This window comes from Podarcis gaigeae (assembly GCF_964106915.1).
Source record: "Podarcis gaigeae genome assembly, chromosome: 4".
NCBI lineage: Eukaryota > Metazoa > Chordata > Lepidosauria > Squamata > Lacertidae > Podarcis > Podarcis gaigeae.
Window position 1 is genome coordinate 51,927,020 of NC_139677.1, and position 25,251 is coordinate 51,952,270.

Consider the following 25,251-nt stretch of genomic DNA (forward strand, 5'->3'; position numbering starts at 1 on the left):
CAGTGAGCACTCAGGGCTGATTTCCTTAAGAAGGATAGGTTTGATCTTCTTGCAGTCCATGGGACTCTCAAGAGTCTCCTCCAGCACCATAATTCAAAAGCATCAATTCTTCGGTGATCAGCCTTCTTTATGGTCCAGCTTTCACTCCCATACACTTCCACACATAACATTAGTTAATAACATTTTTACGATCAATGTTGATCCAGTCCCAGTGTATCGTCTCAGTATTTATAACAAATTATAAATAAACTAGCATATTTCTCTTTGTTAAGTGGTGTGCGAAATGATGGAGTGATTTCAACACCTATATCCCAAGTGAATAATACTGGTGTCCTTCTTTAGGACTATACCCAGATAACTTGTTTGTTGCAGGGAGACTAGACAGCATGGTCACTGAGATACAATTTTCAATGTGGTTTAAGAATCCCTCTTCCCAGTTCTGTGGGAATTGTAGTTCTGTGAAGGAAATACAATTTTCAGCACCCTTAATGAACTACACTTCCCATCATTCTTTGGAAAAGCCATGGCTATTCAAAGTCATATGATGTTGCTTTAAATAATGCAGATTGGGCCACTGTGTCTCAGTCTAACTTACCATACAAGGAGAGAACCGTGTTACCTTGAGCTTCTTGGAGGAAATATACAAGCAGATTAACAGCTTCAGAGCTACCAGCCAAAACCACCATGTAAAGCACATACATTGCCACATGATTGCATTATAGCCACAGGACGGTTAAGTCCAGTCAAAGGTGACTATGGGGTTGCAGCGTTCCTCTCATTTTCAGGCCAAGGGAGCCAGCGTTTGTCCACAGACAGCTTTCCAGGTCATGCAGCCAGCATGACTAAACCACTTCTGGCGCAATGGAACACTGTGACAGCGGCCACAGTAAGCATTTAGAAAGGGAAGAAACCACTTAAGCTAGGCATAAATTTCACAAGCAGTAACACATTCAAGGCTTCTGGTACAAGCCGTTGGGCCTGTTAACTATTTCACACCCTAGAAAATCTCATGCAACAGTGGATGCAGAAAAGTAGATGAAAACATAGCATACAAATGCATGCAAATTATTGCCTTTACTCCTGGGACAAGTGAAGGAGAGTGTTTCTCATTGTTAGTGAGTTGCCGTACAGTTCTTGAAAACTGCTGTTTAAAATAAAAGCAGGGCAAACCAATGGGCAAACCATCCCACATTCAGGTACAGTTCTGGTACAAATAGCTTCTTTTCCTAATTAGGACAGTCTGTTCTGCTGGTAAATCTTTGCAGTGTTTTCTCCCCTAAGAAACAATGAGCAAACAGCACCTAACTACTTGTCTCTCTATTCTAGAATTAAATCTAAGAGATTTATTTCACTGTATGCAAGTCAAATATGCTGTTTAACTTTAGGGAAGGTTATAGGCAGTAGCTGTAGCCAGACCCACTGTGAGTACACAGCTTTGACTTTTTATTGAAAAAATGCAACCAGAATTTGAGTTTAAGAATTGGCAATATTACACCTTGCAGTCCTGTGATGAGCATCTCTTGGCTTTATGGGGGGAAGGGGAAAAGCAACCCTGCAGAGTGTATGTAATTCTTCCTTAGTTACATTATGTTAGTATTTTTAGACTGCTTTTCTGTTCCAATGGCTTCAAAATGGCTTAAAAATTAAAAACAAATGGCTAAAAATGACAAATGCAAGTATCAGCATGACCACCTCTGACCAGATAAATACAATAGAGAACCAAGGAATAATATATCAGTCTATGCCAAAGACCTGGTGAAATATTTCTCTCAGAACTACTTCTCTCTGCTGTAACATGTCTCCACATGTTGCCTAAAGCCTTTAGGGTCGGAATTCCTTTGACTAAGTGTGTACCCTGTTTTAATTTCACTGGAAGTGGGTGGGGTTTTTTTTTGCGATATGTGATTTTTATTGCCATGTATGGTTTTATTTACACATATATACTGACTAAAGGGGCAGCTTAATTTCAATAGATGCTCCAAATTCACTGCTCTGCATCCAATTTCTAGGGCAGCCACCAGAACTACCACATTTCTTATGGAGAGCATCTTAGTCATCATCCCCACAGGTAGGGAAAAGGTGGGAGGAAAAAAGACGCACACTACTTCCAGATAGAGTCTGGCTACTTCCTTAGCTATGCAAAGACCTGCCATTCAGTGCCATCTATCTTAATCCTGCCAACCAAAGGGAATCTGTCAGGTGACACTTGTCTGAATTACTTGACCCACTCTAGCAGCCTCTTTTCATACCACTCATGTTCACAGAGCTAGGGGGAAATCAAAATGGCAAAAGCAATCCATTTGGCAGACATGGGTCTGTATAATACTGGGGATCTCTTTTCAACTGCATGTGTTCTACCTACCCTGGCTCATCAATGAATGGTGTATAAACAGGGTGTATGTCTGATCCCAATAAACAGGGTGTATGTCTAATCCCAAAGCTCACTCCCATGACACACTGGATTTAAAGAGTAAACGCTGGAGCCTTGGGTGGAACCTGCCTATGTGTAAACAGCCTTTAGCAAAGTTTAATATCTGAACCAGTTTTCTTTTCTTTTAGAACAGCTATCAGGTAAAACCCGTCACAGTGAATGCTGGTAAATGTGTTAATGGTCTAATTTTAATCAAAAAGAGATATCAGGAACAGGATTCCAAAAAGCACCACCTTAGGCAAATATTCTATGAAACCAAGCCAACAAACACAGCCAATATATAAAACAAAACTCTCTCTGGTGTGGTTCTCATTTACAGATTCTCCACCTTCCTTTCCTTGAGGCTGATCACAGACGCTGCAATGGGAAACAAAATGATCTGGGTTCTGGCCATTTTGACCATTGTAGGGCTCAGCAATGCCTTGCTGCGTAAGTGCACGCGTTTTCAGTATTTCTTTTATCATTTCTATTATATGAAAAATCAAGTGGCATACAATGAAGCTACACTAGCGGTGCAAGTCTCTGCAGTTCTGCTTGTAGCACTGCAGCCAAAATATCAGTTCTAAAAGGCGGGTGAACTTTCTCTTATATATTGCTAGATCTGGCTGTCTTGATGGGGCAGTATTGGAGAGCGATCTAGGAATGCATTTCTGTGTGATTCTAATAAAGAAGGCTTCATTCATGTTTATGTTCTAAGCCCCAAACCCTGTATTTTGAAACCTAGAAAACCTGAAGTAGGAGTGTTTAATAATATGTGAATATTATGAAGTTGGTTTTATTTTATTATATGAATATAAAAAATAGCTCACCCACATTTACTCTCTGGTTATTTCTAAAGGGGGCAAGAGGTGGGGGGAGATTTGTCATAGAGGGCATTTAGGATGTTGGTAAGTTTGCTCAGACAGGCGGAAATCAGGGACATGCAAAACAACTGGAAATGGTGCCAAGACATTCCATGTGGCAGTGGATGGATGCTGTGTCTTCTAATCATAGACAGCTTCTGGCTTCTAAATGTCCATATATTCTAAAGCTCCTTTAACAAATATGCAGCCCACACTAACCAAATTAGCTCATTAAAAATAGAATTAAAAAGAATGAAAGCTGGGAATTTGTGGCAGCTACTGAATCTTTTGTTATATGGCATATTATGGCATTTTCCCCCAAGTACACAAACAAATATACCCAGGTCCAATGTTGGATATGTAATATCTCAAATAAAACCATGTGGTAAGCTGAATATGTGTCTGAAAATAATAATTTTGGTTTATCTATATATCAGGCTTTCGAACTGATTTTGATCTTATTATTGCACACATAATAATCTAGCAACAAAGTTCTGATCATTAAACCTATGTTGCTGCCTAACAGGCCATTGTGTTATTCTCATGAATGAAGAGAATTTTTCGTCTTTTCTAGAGCAATGATAGGGCAGGTGCATCTTTAAGAAGTTGTGCTTTCATTCTTCATTCTGAAGTGGGGGCTGTGTGTGTGTGGCAAACAGGGAACTCTCCCTTCTTCTGGTTTAATATGCTGGCTGTTTGCCATAATAAACATTGACTGACATTAAAGCAATGAATGACGAAAATACCAGGGTTACTTTTGCACTAAAATTATCAGTGTTATTGTGACAAGAATTAGTGTGATGATTACAAGAAGATCAAATAGATGTATTTAAAAAGCAAAGGAGTACATGAATTTATGAGGGTGCTTGGTGCCTATATAAAGAGCATTCGTGATCATCTCCCTCACAGAAAACAACTTGTTGATATCAAACTTTGCTTTAAACAGCTTCAGGACAATGCAATGTTCCAGCAAGATCAAGAGAAAATTGTGGCTACCCAGGCATTGGCGAAATTGAATGCAGTGCAAGGCAATGTTGCTTTGATTCAAACGTGATTGATGCCCCCTGGTGCTTCAAACCCATTTCAATAGAAGGTTAGTATCCACAACTCTATTTCTTTTTTGGATTCCAGTGTCAAATACATTTAATGTGTGTGATTTTTGGCACATAAAAGTACAATATGAATGTCTTGTTATAAGAACTTAAATTATTCTAAAAGTTTTCATTAATGTAACCTTGGCACAAGGCAGGACTGAATCCCAAAATCAGTTTAAAGTTGTGCTAGTCTGCTTCTGACATTACAAGTATTGGTGTTGTGCAGGGAAGAGGTTAAAAAAGATGAACGGACTGCTCTTTTGGGTGGCAGCTAAGTCACCTGTTCTCATCACTAAAATTCTATTTATTTTATGTTGATCATTTGGGAAATGTTTGGAACGTGCATCAATATGTTTAAATGAGAATTTTTAAAAAATGCTTGAGGCGAGAAATGTTCTGATGAAGTGGAATGTGTGGCTGATGTTATTCTTTCACTTTCTCCATCCAGAGTGTGTGTTATAAGGAAGGGATTCAGTGATAGTGGGAACCACTTCTCTATACGAAGAAGGTGTGCACAAGGCACTTCATCACCGTGAAGCTGTTTCTTGACAATGTTGGCAACTGAGATCCTGCAGAATTCTGAGACTAATTGAACCACTTAAACCATGCTGTAGATTACTTCTTCTGATTCTCCCCCCCCTACTGTTCAGCCCTTTGCTCCTTCCTGAAGCAATAAATCAAAGCAAAAGTGTGTTGTGTCCTTAATTTCTGCTTTCCTTCTCTTTCTTTCAAATTCAGACATTTAGTAAGATGCACCCACCCTCATCTCTATACATGCCTGCCAAGTACTTCTCTATATTGAAGAAATAAGCCTTTCCAATGCACATTTGTGGAGAATTTAGATCAAATGTGCTAGAGGAGCTGTTTTTCTAGGGTAGGGAAATCATTTCCCACTGTGGCCCTTGCTCTGTTCTGCCAGAGGATTGGCTGCTGTCTGTTTGAAAGCACTGGCTCAGAAAACTGGCTACTCAGTGTTTACCAAAATAATCAGGTGCACAGCATGAACAACATTGGGTGTGATTCTGGAGGGCAGAATGCCATCATAATATACCACATGGGGAAACAGAGAAAATACCAGAGCTTTCTCAGAAAAAAACCCCAAAATGGTAAATTGCTCTTTAAATGTTTAGGCTATCCCAGAGATGGGAGGGAAGGAGGGGAGGGGTGTGTGAAGTGATGTTGTTAAGGACACAAGATGGCGATTGACTCATCTTTCAAAAAGAATTGCAGTCAAAATGGGGCAGTGGGCCAGAGAAAAAGAAATGCACACCAATTACTTTTATGTTTCCCCTGAGTTTATGATCATTCCATGTGACAATGGCTGGAGAGTGAGGTTTATTCCAGGGAGTCTTGGCTGTATAAGGGATGAACTGTATCTCTGTTGTGCATTCATTCAGTGGCGTAGCGTGGGTTGTCAGCACCCGGTTCAAGGCAAGTAATTTGTGCCCCCTAACCCATGGATTTGCGCACCCTAATCCGTGGATTTGCGCTCCCTAACCCGTGGATTTGCGCCCCCTAACCCTAACCCCCAGATGTTGCGCCCGGTGCAGCTGCCCCCCCGCACCCCCCACGCTACACCACTGATTCATCCCCATCTTTGCACATTTTATTGAGCTCAGCCACCATTTATAGCACAGATGGGCAATTTGTGGCTTTCCCAATGTTGCTGGACTCTAATTCCCAACAATCAGGGATAATGTGATTTGTAGACCATCAATATATGAAGGACCACAGATTTCTCATCTCTGGTTTGTAGACTATACTAGTGTAAGGGAGCATTAGCATCTGGTCTGGTATCTCCATACAAAATCATCACCTACCAAAAAATGCATTCTAATCTTGTGATGGAAGTGTAGAGTGGCTTGTGCTGCCAGACCATAATAGACCATGCAGAACCAGCAGGACAAGTTGATCTTGCTGCAATGGATACCGGCTGCAGTTCCATTTTCAAAGGTTCCCAACAAAAACAAGCAGGGCTGGATTTAGATGAAGAGAGGCCCCTCCCCATCCCCCACCCTCACAACTAGAAGAAAATGGAAGAGTGTTATAAGTGAAGCCAAGGATGATAACAGGTATTTAAAATTCTGCAATTCACAATTTCTCCTCTAAAGGACACAAGATATTATAGTTAAATACCATGGTGATTTTATAAAATGCAATAACTGAACTTTGTAAACCTTATGTGGAATAAGCATCATTTTTTTAGGAAAATGAAGTTGTAATGTTATTCTTAAAAAAAACCCCAAAGGGCCTGAGTTGCTCTGCCCATGCAAGAAGTCTTGGATTTGCATATTTGGGAGAGGAGAGACTGTGGAGTGGGCAAGCCCCCTAGATTTAGAGGCCCAAGTTGTCCTGCCCTTGCATGAAGTCTTGGGTTTGCAATTTTGGGAGAGGGGAGAATGCCCTCTGGGGAGTGGGCTGGCTGGCGAGGCCCCCTAAATATAGAGGCCCTAGGCTTCAGCCTACTTAACCTGTACATAAATGTGGCACTGGAAACAAAGTTGCCTGTAACACTGCATGAAGTATCTTCTGGGAAGCAGTGAATTTGGTATGTGCCTTGCCTTATGTTCTCTGCCCAAATGATTATCTGCCTGGCAACAACTTTGTGCTGCCCTTCAGCATTGCATCTGATGATGGTGACTGTTTATTGCCTCCCAAACAGAGCCCTTCCTCCTGGGCGGACTCTGGATGCCAGTACAGCTCCAGAGGTCATGACATATCTGGGTACTGATTGTTCCTCTGGATCGGATTCCTCATAGGATCTGGTCGTAGGACAGTAAACTAGCTGAACAGCAGATAAACATTTGGGAAGCTTGGCCTTCTGCCCAAAGCCTGAACTATCACATATAAAAAAGCCCTTTGTCCTTTGTCCTTTTAAAAAATGAAGCTTGTATGCTCAGTTCAGACATGGTGTGACATCACGGCTATTAGACGCTGATCTGCAAACTAAAAGCCATTTTCAAAGAATAATCCTTGGGACTGAAGAAGACAGGAAATTTTCTGTTATCTAACATCTAGGTCTAGCAGCACCAGAATCAAGCCACTTATGTCTAGCTTCTCACCATTTCAAGTAAGCCAAAATTTCTACGTATTTCTTTTACTTACTCTGTACATTACTTTATGTAAATGTCAGGGAACTGCCATCGGCTCAGGGGGGAGAAGGGAAAAGCCGGATGGATTACAGAGAGCCCCCAAAGATTGTGGGAAGCAGCTCCTCCTCAGCGGAGGAAAGGAACCACGCTTCCAGTGGAAAGGAGCTTCAGGGCTCGGAGGAGGCGAGGCGGTGCCAGGACACCTTGCCTGGGCAAAGCAGGGAGGAGAGAGGTCCTCCGTTACCCACGCCCTCCTTGCGCAGTAAGCTTTCCCACCGAGAGGGGAGGTGCAGATTGGGTGTCAAGAAACTGCTTTGCTGGGAAAGGTTTAAGGACCGCCCACTCACGGATTCTGCCAGTGAATGAGCGAGCCACGGGAGAGTGGCGCTCTGGACAGATAAAGTTAATTTTGGCATCAAAAGCAAGGCTTCACAGCCGAGCAGGGAGGCATTTGCCTGCTTGCTCTTAAGCAACTCCTTGGAACTCTAACAGTTAATCATTGCCATATGGTTTCAAATGATGCTTAAAATGTATGCCTCAAAAAACTTTTTATACTATTTTGGAAATAATATCTTTAGGTTAATATTTTTTTGACTCTCAAGAGCAAGATCTGGAGTGTTATCCTTGTTCGTAGTCCCATTCCACAGATCTGTGCACTTAGATGTGAGGCATGTACACATATATTCACCAAATGGATGGCAACACTACAGCAAACTCATCCTCCAAGTGGTATCCTTAGGTAGCCAATATGACATTATTCCACACACAAGGAGGAGGCATCAGCAGAAGTACAAAAAAGCAAGAAAGTACAAAAAGGTTTGGACTGATATGGACTCAACATGCTCAGTGGCCACAGAATGCTAAGTGTCTGTTGGCAGGGACATAGTAGATGGGGGGATGGAATGGAAAAGGCCATGACTGGCTTCTTGGAGCACTTTATACAGCAACTTTTTTTTCTTTTCAATTTCCACACGTGATTCTATGATTCAAAGGGATGTCACAGGGACCCAATCCTGCAAGGATTACTCAGAGTACTCTGGATCAGGACATTTTTCTTTTACCCTGTTGGCTGTATTTATCAAAACACTGTGCTGTATTGTTGTAGTCAATACTGTTCTAATTTATGGCAGAAACATTTGTGGCAAGTGTTAAACAATTATTGACTACAACTATATAACTCAGCAGTCTTATAATTTTATATAGTTTACTTAAAGCATAGGGAGCTTATCCCCTAAAACAGATATTTTAGAAGATTGTTGTCCTAGTCAGTGCCGGATTTACATATATACTAAACAAGCTATAATTTCAGGCCCCACTCTCTTGGGAACCCCCAAAAAATTAAAGAAAAAACCCCTGGATGTACGTTTCCAAAATATAAGCTAAAAAACAAATAAAATAAAACCTACATACAGCAACAGTGTTGTGTGTTGTGTAGGCTCCTGTGATGTAAGTAATGGGCCCCATCTGCTAGCCTGCTCCCTAAAATATCACTGGTTTGCTCATTTCTATATAAATTGCTTTTATAAAATACATATTTTGTTATGTGCAAATAGCTTTAGATAGCTATTAGGTCCATAAATCACCATATAGCATGTATTCAACACAAAAAACAGAGACAATTTGTTGTTGACAAAGGACAGCTGGACATATAAAGGGCCCCATTACCTTCAGTAGCTTAGGGCCTCATCAAACCTAAATCCGGCCCTGGTCCTAGAGTAACAAAAAAGAGAAGAAAAAAGGATTAGCATTAGCATTTAGACTAAGTGCACCATAGTATGAGGCCTGGCCAGCAATGGATGCTGTGTGGCTTGTAATCTTTTTGTACAACCTGGACTGGAATTGTTCTAAGCTCTGGTGAAGTGGAACACACAGAGCACGGACTTGATTCCCTTTATGTCACAGTGGGAGGAATTCAATGTAGCACGGAGGAGATCAGTCCAACAACACAACACAATCATTTGCCTTCTCCTGCCTGCTGTTCCAAGGTTTCTCTTGACCCCCCAGAGCCAATTCGTGATGTGTGGAGGATGCCCATGGAGTGGAGAGAAGAGGAAAACCTTAAGGCACTAGCAGAAGTCCCTATGCAAGCTTCCATTGGTGTGACTCATTGATCGAATCCTGCCCGATCCTTCCTATCTTTTGGTGCTGGGGCTACTTGCTTCTTGTTTTTCTTGCCACTTTGGTAAAGGAGAAGCAATGATTCCATGTATCATGTGGCTGACTGGTAATGAAGGGATGTAATCGAATGCCAGTTCTTCTCTGAGTAAACCCATTAAAACTAATGGACCTAAGTTAGTCAGGCTCACTAATTTCAACAGGTCTACTCAGAGTAGGATTAGCACTGAATACAACCCAAAGAGTTTTTATTTCAGGCCTTTGTTAGTGTTGTGGAATCATCGCATTAAATGCAAACAGAGATTCCTCATTGGCTAGACAGGTGCACTCTGTGTATGCTCATACCATTTATTTCTGAGGCTCATAATTCTAAATCACATCTGCCCCTGCTTTGTTTAAGCTCTGTAGGCTGTGTCATGCTTTGATTGGGTAGAATATTGCACACACATTTTCCTTTTCAGGAAACTGATCCTGTTTTGTTTTTTAAATAAAAATAACAGATAAATTAAATTGCAATTCTTCCTGCATTTTGTCACAGTGAGGACTTCATATCATCAGAGTCTCCCACTGCACTTTACAAGCCTGTTGTTGGTTTGAGTAACACATTCCCAAATGTAGAGACAATTAATATTTTTAAACCTCACCCATATCAAGTGTGACTGGTGAAAGATTGTTCAACACCCTTAAAAGAGTCCATTACTAACGTTCAACTATAACTCAAGATCACTGAATGAGCTCAACCATTTTAGCATTACAAAGGTCTTCATTACAAAATGTAGGTTATGACAGATTAATTGACAATTATTATGCATTTAGCTCCATCATAACTTTGGACATAGTCTTGATTATTTAGGTGAACAAACAGGATCCTCCCCAAAAAGGACTGAGCACAGGACCCTGTGGACCATGAACAGCATTTTTTCACCGATAAATGAACCAGCTTAAGTATTTGTATTATTTTAATTTAGGGATATAAATGTAATGTAAACATATGTTATTTCAGATCTGTTTTCTTGCAAAGTATTAAAGTGAACAAGCTGGATATAGCAATGGAATGCAAGCAATGGTTATTGTTGGTTGCTGCCCTGTGCTTAGGATCTGTCTGTTCCCAAAATAGAAGACATCCACCATGTAAGTATATATTGCATATAATATCTGTTTCTTAATAAACAAAAGAAGCCGAGTTAGTGACGAACAGCAAAGTGACGAAACAACAGGCAAATGCAGTCATCTATAAATTGTTACTTAAATAATCCCCATAGAAGAAATTATTATTTTCTTTCTCTCTATGTGAGGTCAACTGAGGATAACCTTGAGTGCCACTGTTGTAGTCCATAAATTGCTTTAGGCATTCTTATTATAGCTTCATAAACCCATGCTACAGTGCCATGTCCTATAGACACCCACCCAACCACTGCCGCCATTACTGTTGACAGAAGACAATCCACACTTGCTGATCAAACATTGGTTTGTATAAAATGATAATGTTGGCACCAAAGACAAGGAGACTGTACCAGCCCCTGTGAGGCAGGTATCTTATGGATGTGCAGCAGACTTCTTGCTTGTTGTAATGTTAAGCTCCTGTTACTTATAGACTGCATTTGCTTATCCCAAACTCTCACATTAAAGCTCAACCAGTTACAGCCAGATAGACTTTTCACAATAGGAGATAGGAGCCTTGTGAATTGGTTGAGATATTTTGAATCCATGAAGAAATGCAAAGTATTAAGGGACCACATGATTTATTTTCTATAAACCCAGCTCACAACATGACACACCAACTGTCCACCCCACATTTGGTTACTTTACAATGGAATGGTAAATATGGTTGCTCCAAATGTAGCAATTCCTTCCAAACAGATGCATGCCAATGTCTGATGGATGTCCAGGCTAGAAAGAGGTGTGATTCCACTTCTGCAGGCATCACTGCAGAGCAATGCACAGAAAAGGGATGCTGCTTTGATGCAACTGTGCCTGATGTCCCATGGTGCTTCAAACCTTCTGGAGAAAGAGGTAAATGATACATGAAAGGCTTGGGGGAGGAATGGGAAGTAGCTAGGGACAGGGTAGAAATTAGATTCATATCACATGACCTAATCCACACTTTCTGCAACAATATGAGAACCAAAACACAGCCGTCCAAATTTTGCAAACAATTCCTCCAGTTGTTCATTCTGGATTCATGAATTTAATGAAGGGCAGGCACGAAATGGAATAGCTAAATAAGTAAAGATGTGCTCATCATGCTTCCTGGGGGAGGCATTTCAGAGCCTGATTGCCACCACAGAGCAGCTGGTCTCCTGTGCCATTTTACAGCACACTTCAAATAAAGAATGCACTTGGAGCAGGGCTTTGCATCTTAACACATGGGGCAGGCTGCAGTGGGAAGAGGCAGTCCTTCAGCTATTTGGGCTCTGTGCCAGGTGGTGGGGTCTAAGCTCCAGGACCTTGATTTAGCTCCTTGGATTTTGGTTTTGATGAGCTTCATTTAAGCCAACAAGGAGTTATTTCTCAACCTAGGCTGAAAGCAACATTACAAGCTGCCTAAAACATGGCATATGGTTTCCAATAGCTTCACTCCGATATGCAAAGAGAATGATTGAACCACAAGCAAGAGTGGACTGTGGCTATCAAGGGATCACGCGCAAGAGGTGCAAAAGGATTGGATGCTGTTTTGACCGAAAGGCTTCTGACACATCAATGTGCTTCTATCCCCCAGTGAATGAGGGTAATGACTTTGTGTTGATATTCTCCGAATTCAAGAGGGGATATATAAGCCCATTCACAATCATGTTCCTTTAAGTTCTTATGTAACCTGATGTCACGTAAACAATCAATAGCTTTGTCACAAATATGTTGTTGTTGTTGTTACAGTGGTACCTCGGGTTACATACGCTTCAGGTTACAGACTCCGCTAACCCAGAAATAGTACCTCGGGTTAAGAACTTTGCTTCAGGATGAGAACAGAAATTGTGCGGTGGCAGCGGCGCGGCAGCAGTGGGAGGCCCCGTTAGCTAAAGTGGTACCTCGGGTTAAGAACAGTTTCAGGTTAATAACGGACCTCTGGAACGAATTAAGTATGTAACCAGAGGTACCACTGTATTATTATTATTATTATTATTATTATTATTACACCCCGTCCATCTGGCTGGGTTTCCCCAGTCACTCTGGGTGGCTTACAGCACATGTAAACATAGTAAAATATCAAACATAAAAAAACTTCCTGATACAGGGCTGTCTTCAGATGTCTTCCAAAAGTTATGTAGTTCTTTATTTCCTTTACATCGAAAGGGAGGGCACCACTACTAAAAAGGCCTTCTGCCTGGTTCGCTGTAATTTCACTTCTCACAGTGAGGGAACCAGCAGAAGACTCTTGACGGAGGACCTCAGTGTCTGGGCTGAGCAGTGGGGATAGAGAGGCTCCTTCAATATACTGGGCCGAGGCTGTTTTGGGTTTTAAAGATCAGCACCAACATTTTGAATTGTACTTGGAAACGTACTGGAAGCCAGTGAAGATACTTTAGGACCAGTGTTATATGGTCCTGGTGGCCACTCGCAGTCACCACTCTAGCTGTCACATTCTGAATTAGTTGTAGTTTCCAAGTCACCTTCAAAGGTATCCAAGCGAGAGATAACCAGGGCATGAACCTATTGAGGACTGGTTAATGGAAAAGGAGAGTTCCTGTTCCACTGTCTGTTTCTTCCCCAAGAGAGCACAAGGCAGGCAACAGTAAGCCTCACTGGCTGAGGATAGCTCAGTCAGTAGAGCATGAGACTCTTAATCTCAGGGTCATGGGTTCAAGCCCCACATTGGGGAAAGGATTCCTGCATTGCAAGGGATGGGACTAGATGACCTTTGTGGTCTCTTCCAACTCTACAATTCTATGATCTCTGTTCAGAACTTCCTCCTCTAAATTCCAGTCCAATGTAGAAGAGAACTCCTATCCACATGATAGTGAGAAAATAGGATTGGGCCCAACCCTTTGACCATTTAATTGTTTCTGCCTAAGTCATGGTCCATAACAAGTCTTTTACTGGTTTGTGTATTCTATGGTTAAAATAACCAAACAGATAAATACATGAAAGGCACATCGGTAGAAGTAACAGAAGCTTGATTCATTCTTCTGAACAGTTTCCCAGCATTGCGTAATGGACATGAGCGCAAGGGAAGACTGTGGATACCCAGGCATCACTGCCGAGGAATGCCAAGGAAGAGGATGCTGTTTCAATTCATATGTTGTTAGTACTCGGTGGTGTTTTTACCCAACATCCGTAACAGGTAACTGAGCAGCAACTTGCTTGTGACAACAGATGTGTCTGAAATAGAGAGGGATGAAGTATGCCTATATAGAGCAATGTAGGGATAGCATCTTGATCCATGTCCATAGAGATTCTGTCCTGGAATGAGAATACCAAAATATTGGACGGCCTATAATATTGCATTTACTTATTGTTGAGATATCACATTTTTATTGCAAAATCCATATTTTCCAGAAATAAAAGTAATGGAATTATGAGGATTTTGCCCTCTGTATTTTGAATATTCTGATTGTATTTGGCAAGTCAGTGTTAGCACAGGAATTGTCTGGTTGCTACTGGAACTGTTTCCAAGGACACTGGGCTGCAACTACAGTCTTGTGCAATTTTAATTTTTTTTAGTTGCACATTTTTCTCCCCACCACTTCAATTCTGTGTGTATAGGATATGACAGCCCCAGTGTCAGCTGACTCCAGCTTCAATTATTTTATTTGTAAAAAAATGAAATCTTTTTGGACAAGCACTTTGAAGAGATGTGCTGGTCAGATGCCATCTTCATTCTCCTTAATGCCTCTGGGCCCCACCCCATCACAGAAACAGTGGGGTGAGTCCCAGAGGCATTGGGAATGATGAAGATGGCAGCATCTGCCACTCTCTCATCTAGCACTTAGCAACTCTGGTCTAAGGAGGAGCCAGAAAGGTAAAGCTGCCCTGTTTTCAGCATCATGGCCCAGCCCCATTGCCAACCACCCACACCCACTGTCATCGGTTTCCTGGTAAGCTTGGGAGAGTATCAGAGTGATGCTAAGAGGAGCTAACTGAAGGGCACCCAGCCAAATCCTAGTGCTGGCCCTTGATAGCACATCTTGTAAAAACAACAACTTATGATTGCAGAAGTAAATTGAAGTGAACAAAAGATCCAATTGGTTTGCAGAGTATTTTATATCAAAAGCCTTTCCCATTTATTTTTCATTTGAATGTATCTTCTTCCTTTACTTCAAAACATATCAGGATCTTATGCATTCTAGAACTCAGACATATCCAATAATACTGGGAGGAATTAGGCAGAAGAACAAATTTACATTGCAGGGTGCAGAAGCTTTCCTGGCTATTAAAGTAGATCAGCATCTACTTTAATACTTAGGAAAGCTTCTCCCATCCATGTATAGAGGGATCCTTCCTTCCTTCCTTCCTTCCTTCCTTCCTTCCTTCCTTCCTTCCTTCCTTCCTTCCCTCCCTTTGGAGTCTTCAGCCTTTCACAGCATAAAGTAAACCCCCCCCTGCAGTGTAAAGCTGTATGGTCCAGAACCTCATCAGCTTGTGTGAGAGTACTATAATATAATATAGACAAAAACTGATTCACATTTATAGAGGAATTATGGGGCAGCTTCACTTTTTTAAAAAAACAACAACAACAAAAAAACTCTGAGTCAAAAGTTCTTCTTTCTCATTCTTTTTCATTTTAAGGACCTCCCAAGATGTGTGGAATGGCACCAAACAAAAGGGTGGGTTGTGGATTCCCTGGCATCTCTGCTGATGATTGCTTGAAGAAAGAATGCTGCTTTGAACATTACCAGTATGCCCAAAATGTTCCCTGGTGCTTTGAACCTTTGGCGAGGCAAGGGAATTTTTCACTATGAAGAACTGGAAGTTGTTTGGGGTGGCTGAAGAGGATGCTCTGCAGAATAAGGGACCACAGGATTTCCCTTGCACTACATTTTTGTCTCACCTTTTCCATTCCCATATGTATAAATAGCAGGAAGGAGTCCTCATATGCTATGCTAAAATATATTAAACTATCAAAATGTCCAGTGTTCATCTTTGTTGGGTTGTCTGACACTAGTTCTAATTTCTCCAGTAGGAAGAATGTGAGCATATGTACTAGAAATAATAATTAATAATAAATAACAGATCAGTGGGAGGCTCGAGAGATTAAGATTAGCCCAGCATCAGCCAGTTCATGCAACTAAATTAATACATTTGGAATGAGGATCAAATAGACATATATGGAGTTTGTTGTGCAATCGCTTCCCCAGACACCCTGTTTCCACAACTGCTGAAAAATAGATGAAACAATGTAATTGTCAAAAATATAAGCTGGGGGTGGTGGTAGAGTGGTGGAAGGATACAAATATGCAGATATCTGCGCGCTGAGTCCTCAACAACCTATGTTGGGCTGCGAAGGTTAGGCATCATCTTCCAGCAAACTCTCATGGGGTTATATGACCAGGAGCCAATTTTTAGTCAGATAGCAGATCCCACACCCATCTCCCAGTGTTGCTAATAGCCAAGGATAAGGTGGTTCAGAGGCACAAAAGTATTCTTAGAGAAAGTGGGATTCTAACTCTCAGAAAACTGACATTCTGTCTAGCACTAGCATTGGATTAATATAGCAATCCACACAACCTCACATGTAGCAGTGAGCTGTACACATGCGATTGAGCATGTAAATTCCTACACACTCATCTTCTAAACACATGTTTGGTGCTGGGTGTGGTGGTGGTTGGAATGGCAGCTTGAATTTACCCTCGTTAGATATGCAAATAGCAACAGAACCCTCTGACATTTGGCGGGTTGGAATGTAGCCTACAAAGGTAAGAGAATGTAGCCTACAAAGGTAAGAGACATCCACCCATTGTTCTCTTGGACCCTGTCTGCCACTGGAATGTGCTCGCTTGAGAGTTGTCTGTGAAAACTAAAAAAGATTCCTTGCCATCTGAAATAGCTATTCCTTCTGAAGGTAACCTTCAGAAGTGCCACCAATGAAGACATTTCAACATCCAGCTCTCAATGATCCTCGCATACATCTGAAGGAGAAGTTGTCCAGGGGAAATGTCATGGGCTGTAGACAGATGAAGCTAATTCTTGCACAACTTTCCCTGTGCAAGTTCTCCTTCAACTGTTTCAAGAAGTGCTGCATGCTGTCAGCTGAAAGGCACATCTAGCTAACAACACTTCTTCTCCAATGTCCAAAGCCACTCAGATAGCAAGATATTGGTCATAGATATCATTACTACATTGAAAGGAAGCCTGAAAGTTAGGGGACAGAGACCTTCTACATAGGTAAAGGTAAAGGTACCCCTGCCCGTACGGGCCAGTCTTGACAGACTCTGGGGTTGTGCGCCCATCTCACTCAAGAGGCCAGGGGCCAGCGCTGTCCGGAGAGACTTCCGGGTCACATGGCCAGCGTGACATCGCTGCTCTGGCGAGCCAGAGCCGCACACGGAAACGCCGTTTACCTTCCTGCTGGTAAGCGGTCCCTATTTATCTACTTGCACCCGGAGGTGCTTTCGAACTGCTAGGTTGGCAGGCGCTGGGACCGAGCAGCGGGAGCGCACCCTGCCGCAGGGATTCGAACCGCCGACCTTTCGATCGGCAAGTCCTAGGCGCTGAGGCTTTAACCCACAGCGCCACCTGCGTCCCTACCTTCTACATATGCCCCCATAAAAAAAGAAAGGAGAGGGAATCATAAAGGGAAAGAGATGGCACACTGAGCTTTCTCGTTATGCCTGAAAACCAGCTCTAAGGAGGACATCCTCCCCAAACTCTTGTTTTCTAACTGATACAGTGTTGGAAAAAAAATGTAATGGAGCTGTTGTAACAAAGATAATCACTTTTGTAAGGAGTTACCAGCTCTATGTTGCAGCTGTTTCAAACAACGTATCAAAGCCCATATCAGATTAAACTGTTTGTTGGAGGTACCAGACTTGTATTTACATACACAGTTACAAAATCCGGTGACCTCCATTGCGCAGTCCTCACATGCTAAGGGGTGTGTAGGCATACAAAGTGCCAACTCAAAGATAAGAGGAATAGTTAACAATTGACTACAGCAGTGACCTCCACTGATAGCGTATCAGAGCTATGACACAAATCACAGATATTTTCTGCCCTGTTGCCAGTCGAGGAGCAAAGATCTTCATTTTTTCCATTGAAATATATTTTATACTGCAGTATTTCTCAAACTGTGGGCTGCAGTCCCAGAAGTCACATGGGGGTTTCAGTCTGACTGGGGGGGGGGGCATTGGTGGTACAGCCTACCCCCCAACTGCAGTCATATAGCTTTTTGGATGGCCTGAGCCTGGCAACTCCCAACCTATGCAGAACATGGGAGCAGAGGTTGGTTAGAGAGTGAGGCAATAGCCAGGGTCAGAGGGGGAGAAAGGAAATGGAAAGAGATGAAATACAGTCGTACCTTGGTTTTCGAACAGCTTTGTTCTCAAACATTTGCTCTCAAACACTGCAAACCCGGAAGTGAGTGTTCTGGTTTGTGAATGTTCTTTTGGAACCCAAATGTCCAACGCGGGTTCCATAGCTTCCGATTGGCTGCAGCCAATAGGAAGCTGTGCCTTGGGTTCCAAACGTTTTGGAAGTTGAACGGATTTCTGGAACGGATTCCGTTCGACTCCCGGGGTATGACTGTAGATGGCAGACAGACAGACAGACAGACAGACAGGTTGTGCCAGTATGAGAGAAGGAAGCGAAAGAATGGGAAGGAGAAAGGACAGACAGACTGGGAGAAGGGACAAGGGAAGTGCCTGGGGCTTCTGCTGTGCCCTTTAGTCCCTTTGATTCACCCCCCACAACCACAACCTTCCTTCCTTCTTTCTGTTTCTACCTTTAATGTGTAGGAGACAGAGTGCATTTGGGCATCTGTAAAAAAACCCCCACAACTGGAATAAAAAGAATTATTGTGCAGTTCTGCGCACGATCACATCCAGACTGCAGTTTTTTTGCAGCACATAACCAAAGCATACATGTGCATCAATAAGAATGTAAACAAATTGAAGGAATAGATAGCCGCAGCAAACTGTTTGTGTTCCAGTTCTAGAACTAATTTCAGAAATTCTCTAATTAAACTGGAATTCAGGAGCAATGGAACTACACAGCAGAGTGAACATTCAGGAGCAAACAAAGAAGCGAATGAAGAGAAATGTTTAGCAAGTTGGCACTTTACCCTATTGCCTTAAAATGAATCAACAAAAGATAGAACTTGAGTAAAGAAAGAAAAAAGTTTGACGAGGGTCGAAATTCTGAAACTTAAAATCATATTCTGATTTTTTCATAATGTTAAACATTATTCTAGCATCTTTATTATTTTTAAAACATAATACTATGAAAACCTGGATAATTTCATGGGTGAATGTAAGCAGTCCCGAAGAATTGCCTTGATCACAAAAACTTCATATGAATTTTGATTTAGGGCTGAATATTGCTATTTGTACTGGTCTAAATCTGATGCAGAAATACAAACTATGGCTAAAAAGCAACACTTCCTTTTATGCATGTCTATTTAGCTTTCTAAAATGGTTGCCATGTGAAGCTGCTCAGATGTTTGGAATGCTGACTAATGTCTCCTCTGAGGTAATCAACAGTGCCTGACCAATATCGTTTATCTACTTTCATTTGATTCTTACCACCCAGGTAGCACCACCTCATATGTTGCCAAACACACACACACGTATGCAAAACCCCTTAGTTACATTTTCTAATCAAATGAAGAGAGATACTTGAGGTGGAGCATGGCTGAAAACTTGTTATCAGACTGTTGAACACAAACATTAATTGCGGTATAAAATAAGGCCCATAGGGACTGTGAGGTACTTTCCTTGATTTTAAAGCTTGCTTACCAAGAGCTGGAAGCTACAATGGAGCAGAAGGGGGTCTGGATACTTTCACTCATTTTAATTTTAGGACTTGGTGCATTGGCCGATGACAAGAAACCTCCACGTAAGTACCTTAAGAGCTGCTTAGATTATCCTTCCTTATAGTGCATTAATGGAATGAAGGCATATGTTGCCTATTCAACTTGCCAATATTCAGAATTGGATGAACTTGCCCCTGCTGTTGAGAAACTTTAAGGCCAACTTCTTACCAACATTAAGAGAAGCACAATGAAGTCCCTTAATCAATTAGATATATTTTGTAAGAGTGCACATCAGACTGGGTAACAGCTATAAAATATGGAATGTTTCTCCCCCTGCCCCATAAGGAAGTAAAGGGTTACATTCTGTTGAGTGGGCAATAGAAAAATTTCAATTCATTTCAGTGATATCAGCGATGACCTTTACAGTTGAAGTTAAGCCAAGTCACTTGGAAAATGGAACCAGCCACATCCGAGAGCTCAGGACGTGCAGGAGGGAAAGGTTGCAGACCATTAGTGAAATCCATAAACCTTAGCTCCCCTAAGGGTAACAAAATAATGCCCACTTACAACAGCATTCCAAAAACAGGGGTTAAGGGCAGTGGTGTTCTTAGGGGTGAGCCAGGGGGAACTAGGCCCTGAGCTGTTTGCACTGTTTTAGATCTCCTGCGCCTTTTCTTTTCTTTTCTAAAAAAAAAACTTTAAAAAAACTTTACTTACAGGGCTGCTGGGATTGCAGCAAAAGCATATCACCAATGAGACCTGAGTCACCTACCACCTTCATTTTCTTATAGATCTAAAATCTAAAATCTCTACATGTACATTGGGATATGTACATAATGCAAATGTGCATCATGAACCTGCATTCAGAATCTTTTAAATACCTAGCAATTTGCCTCCTTAGAGGGGTATTGCCAAAGGTACAAGAGCTGCCCCATACAGGTGCTGCTTACGATGTGGTACCTAAGAGAGAGGGATAAAATATAACCCCAAATCCCACAGGAATTACCTGCAGGGAAATTACCTATCACACACAAATTCACAAAGGTGCCCTTTTAAAATGTGTTGGGGAGAGGGTGATTATTGGGTTGTTTTTGTTTTTATTATGTATTTTGCTGTTTCAGATTGTGATTTTATGTTGTGAACCACCCTGAGACTTGTGTGTATACGGCAATGTACAAATGTAATAAATAATAATAAAAAATAATAATAAAGTGTTCTAAGATTACTGGAAACGTGTCGTATGATTTCAACAGGCTAAACCCCTGGCATCACTATTATGAGAGGAGATCTAAACAAATTATTTGCATTCTTATTGGATAGAAAATTCGTGAACCCTCTCAGCCACTGAGCCTGAACCTGCAGGAACTGAAAATTGGGGCGGAAGAGGGGGGGAGAGTCTTGTCCTCACAAAGGCCAGCTCAGCTCCAGAAACCTCCCTGCTCAACCCAGCGCTCACAGCGCTCACAGGTTTGCATGCATACCTGTGCCCCTCCCCTCTTTTAGCCATTGGGTGTTCAACTGAGGGCTACATTTAGGCAAATATCTGAACAGAAGGAAGTTCCCATTGAAAGGTCAATGAGACCAGCCAGAGACTACCATGTTCTCATGAGGAAAGAGCTAACCATGATTTCTGTTCTCAACAGCGGAATGCCGATGTCACGTTGATCCCAAAGCAAGAGTTAACTGTGGACCTCCTGGAATCACTCCCCAGCAATGCCGGGATGCCGGGTGCTGCTTCAGTTCTGAAGTTGCAGGAGTGCCCTGGTGCTTTGCTCCAAGCCCCCCAAAATGTAATGTATTTTTCTGAAGCATACCTGGCTTTTCTGAGATACTAAAAATGATACACAGGTCAGAGGGATGGAATTCTGCTATCAGGCATTCATTTAGTCTTGTCTTATAGGTAAACATAGAAACTGTCCAAGGAAATATGAAAAACCACTGTTTCTCAGTCACTGGAACCCTGCCTGATGTTAGACTTCATGCCAGAACCTGAGAGAAAGTAGATAGATGATGACAGATAGATAGATGATAGATAGATAGATAGATAGATAGATAGATAGATAGATAGATAGATGATAGATATAGATAGATAGATAGATAGATAGATAGATAGATAGATAGATAGATAGATAGATAGATGATAGATAGATATAGATAGATAGCAAGCACACCATTTTTGTTTATGATGAACCTTTAGGTATGAAGGATTAATAAAATACCTAAGCTGTGTACAGTACACCAGATAGCCTATTCTCACAGCTGCTTAAGGATAATGTGGTTATATAAGTACAAGCAGATGATGGGCTGCTCCCAATCAAGTCATACTAAGAGAAGACCTTTTTGGAATCAATGGTTTTACTCTGAGTATGATTTAATCAGATACAATCCAATGCTATTCAATTTGTCCACAGGGATTATTTTTCTTTCCTCAGCCTTTGTTATGCTTTGCTAGAAATGTGAGTTGATTAGTGGATTAGTATCTAAGCTCATCTTAGTTTGTGCATGAATTGGTTCAGGCATGTAAGATGAAACTAATGACAGCCCACATAGAGGAAATAATCACAAAATACAGGTAGGTAGCCATGTTGGTCTGACACAGTTGAAATTATATATATATATACACACATACAGTATATACTGTATATATATACATACAGTATGTATATATATATATATATATATATATATATATATATATATATATATTGTCTAGTAGCGCCTTAGAGACCAACTAAGTTTGTTCTTGGTATAAGCTTTCATGTGCATGCACACTTCTGCATGCACACAAAAGCTTATACCAAGAACAAACTTAGTTGGTCTCTAAGGTGCTACTGGATATATATATATATATATATATATATATATATGCAGGTTTTGGTGTCCTCGGGTGTCTTCCCGTGTAAAAGTTGGGGTGTCTAGGCGACGTTTCGACGAGGTCTCACTCGTCATCTTCAGGCTGGTGCTTTCGGCTTCTTGTTACTGGAACAGAGCGGGATCTCAATGTTTGAGTTCCTATAAATACTGTAGAGGGGGTGTGGTATTTATAGGAACTCAAACATTGAGATCCCGCTCTGTTCCAGTAACAAGAAGCCGAAAGCACCAGCCTGAAGATGACGAGTGAGACCTCGTCGAAACGTCGCCTAGACACCCCAACTTTTACACGGGAAGACACCCGAGGACACCAAAACCTGCATTCCTGTACCCGTGAAAATCTACGAAAGCATATATATATATATATATATCACAAAATAGTTCATGTACCTTGAGCTCAAATAAAACAGAAAAGCAAGGGCAAAAGCAGCATCAGCTAGACAAAGACTACGAGCAACACTGTGACCTTGATCCACTAATCTTCAGGTAACTATTCAAAACAGATAAAAAGGTATGTCCTTCAGAGGTGAAAGTCAGGAAGAATTGTGGATACCCAGGAATCTCTGCTGCTGCATGTGAAGAGAGAGGATGCTGTTTTGAGTCCCGTCCCCCCGCAGTTCCATGGTGTTTCTTCCATGTTGAGGTAGCAGAAGGTAAAGTAACAGACATATTTTCCCCCTTTGCACAAATGGAACAAATTTTGTACTGAGGCATGTGCTACTACTTGTATTTAGTTGCACATTATATCTTCAAGAGACTATACTACCAGTCAATAGTAAATGCCTTTCAGCGTGAGCATGCAAGCAATCTGTAGCATAGGACAAGTGCAAATGGAAATAAATCTGAAAAGCTTTAGAATAACTGCATACACCCTTCCCCAAATTTGGTTACTATCCCTCATGCAAGTTCATTGGTATGAGCAGGGAGGGCAGTAATTCTAGTCCTGGGGTGAGGATAGGGACAGTCTTGTTGGTCCCACCCATTGCTGCTTACAGATGGCTTATCCCTGCAGCCTTCCATGCATTTGGGCTGGATGTCTTCAGCAGGGAGCCTTTGTACTTGTACAGCAATTTTAAATGATCTAGAACCCTGATCCTCTAAGATTCTACACCACACAGGAAGCCCACCCAAGTCAAGTAGGCTGTCTGCTGCAAAGGGCCAGCCCAAACACATGGAGGGGTGCATCAATAGACCAGCAGGAATGTGATGGGTGTGGTCAGGCAGCGTGCCCCTGCTTTCTCTCTTGCATGAGGGGAGCAAATGATTAGGCCCATGGTCTGTATAAGCATGCGTAACTGAGTACAACATATTTTTTTGGGGGGGGGGCAGAATATTAAAGACAGCTACCACGGAACATTACCCCTGCTGTCACTTGATTTGATGGAGGTGGACAAGGGAGAGCTAAACTACCCCAGTTCTTATACTTTTTGTTTTTATTGCCTTTTCAGAATGTTAAAACAAAGCTTCAGAAATGGACATTTGCACAAGGAGCATCTCTGCCAATGGAACAATTCAAACAGGAAAACATGTCATCATGCACATTGTACTCTTGTAATTCTGACTTCCACGACACTTTGCTTTGCCTTTGCATTCCCACAATAACACAATTAATCACATATTTTGTCTCCCACTGCTCACAATATTAGTGCTTGACATCTTTTCAAAGCAATAAACTTTAATTATTGATTTTGTGGGACTTTTTTCTGTGTATATTAATGCAGCCAACATCTGCCTCTTTTTAAAGCATCAGGCTGCTTGAAGCATCACTTTATTTCTGGAATCATAGCATTGCAGAGTTGAAGGGAACTCTGACGGTCATCTAGCCCATCCCCCTCTGTAGCTGGAATACAAAGGTTCTGCATACAACAGGGAAGTTTGCTACTTACTGGTCTTTATCATTTTCAATGCACTCGGCATATGTGTGAGTCAGTTGCTCCATGTTGGGTATTAATTGGTTAAGTACTCCCCTTGCGATAGAAGCTGCCTTTTCTCATTTGGGAGGAAGATAAATAAATAAGAAACACTTAGTTATAATCAGACAAGAGGACATGTTCATATTCCCATTGTCCTGAGGCCCAGAAAGAGTACATCTCCATTACAGAGTTTCAAACTTGTCTGAAATAGAATCCACTGATATTGCTTCCTCAACCCCCTCCTTACTTTACATGAACCATACCTTCTATGAAACCAAACCATTACCACAAAAACAGAGTGAACCACGAAACAGTAATAGGGAAAAAAAATCTTCAGTGACATATCAAAGTAGATGGATGAATTATAGACTGTCAAGTGCCATATTGGGTTCTTGATTAGTTATGTCTGTGGCCCTTTTTCTAAGAGAGGTGGGTAGGATTTGTTCCATATGGATGAGGTCTTGAGGTTTGTATTATGGCTGCTTCTATATTTGGATTTAATGTTCACTGTTATTTCTTATTTATGTTATGTAGATCACCCTGAGGCACTTTGACATGCAAAGCACCTAATAAATATAATAAATACATGCATGCATTCTGTTACTTGTAGTAACTAGAGAAAAAATTCTAGACTTTAAAAAAATGCCCAGTCTAAAATATAAACCTTGGCCCAAGAGCATCAAAAGCCTTCTCAAGTAGGTATTAAAACACTGATGTTGTAGAGCTACTTCCTTTTAAAACTAGCTGAAATGTGGGGGGTAGCTAGGCCAATGCATCTGCTAAAGTCGTGTTCTTCCTTGCATGAGGAAGTTGCAGGTAAAGAAAGCAGTGGTCAGTTAAAATGTCCTAAGTCTCATTTAGGTAAGAAATGTCCTTGTAACCAGAGAACAGGTGGATTTTTGACACAGAAGGTTACGAAATCAATGGAAAGGTTGCCACAGAAGTCTCTTTACTTGCATTGCTTCCCCAGTTCAACATCCGGTTCTTGC

The 25,251-nt window shown here is 41.5% G+C and overlaps 3 protein-coding genes across 3 annotated transcripts; all 3 read left to right on the forward strand.

Moving 5' to 3' along the window:
• Positions 1-2,717: 2,717 nt before the first annotated feature.
• Positions 2,718-5,113, forward strand: LOC310842812 (trefoil factor 3-like; the record flags this gene model as incomplete). The annotated part of the gene is made up of 3 exons (XM_083734951.1): positions 2,718-2,860; positions 4,220-4,366; positions 5,106-5,113. The coding sequence occupies exons 1-3, from the start codon at positions 2,794-2,796 to the stop codon at positions 5,111-5,113; spliced, it is 222 nt and encodes a 73-aa protein (XP_083591077.1). The 5' UTR covers positions 2,718-2,793.
• A 2,123-nt stretch (positions 5,114-7,236) lies between these two features.
• LOC310842760 (uncharacterized protein) lies at positions 7,237-15,642 on the forward strand. Its single transcript, XM_083734900.1, has 6 exons — positions 7,237-7,437; positions 10,578-10,705; positions 11,435-11,587; positions 12,147-12,302; positions 13,707-13,853; positions 15,299-15,642. Exons 2-6 carry the CDS (start codon positions 10,624-10,626, stop codon positions 15,469-15,471), a joined length of 711 nt encoding a protein of 236 aa, XP_083591026.1. The 5' UTR covers positions 7,237-7,437; positions 10,578-10,623; the 3' UTR covers positions 15,472-15,642.
• Positions 15,643-19,422: 3,780 nt separating this feature from the next.
• LOC310842761 (trefoil factor 3-like) lies at positions 19,423-24,039 on the forward strand. Its single transcript, XM_083734901.1, has 4 exons — positions 19,423-19,561; positions 21,122-21,268; positions 22,853-23,002; positions 23,798-24,039. The coding sequence occupies exons 1-4, from the start codon at positions 19,480-19,482 to the stop codon at positions 23,803-23,805; spliced, it is 387 nt and encodes a 128-aa protein (XP_083591027.1). The 5' UTR covers positions 19,423-19,479; the 3' UTR covers positions 23,806-24,039.
• The last annotated feature ends 1,212 nt before the right edge of the window (positions 24,040-25,251 follow it).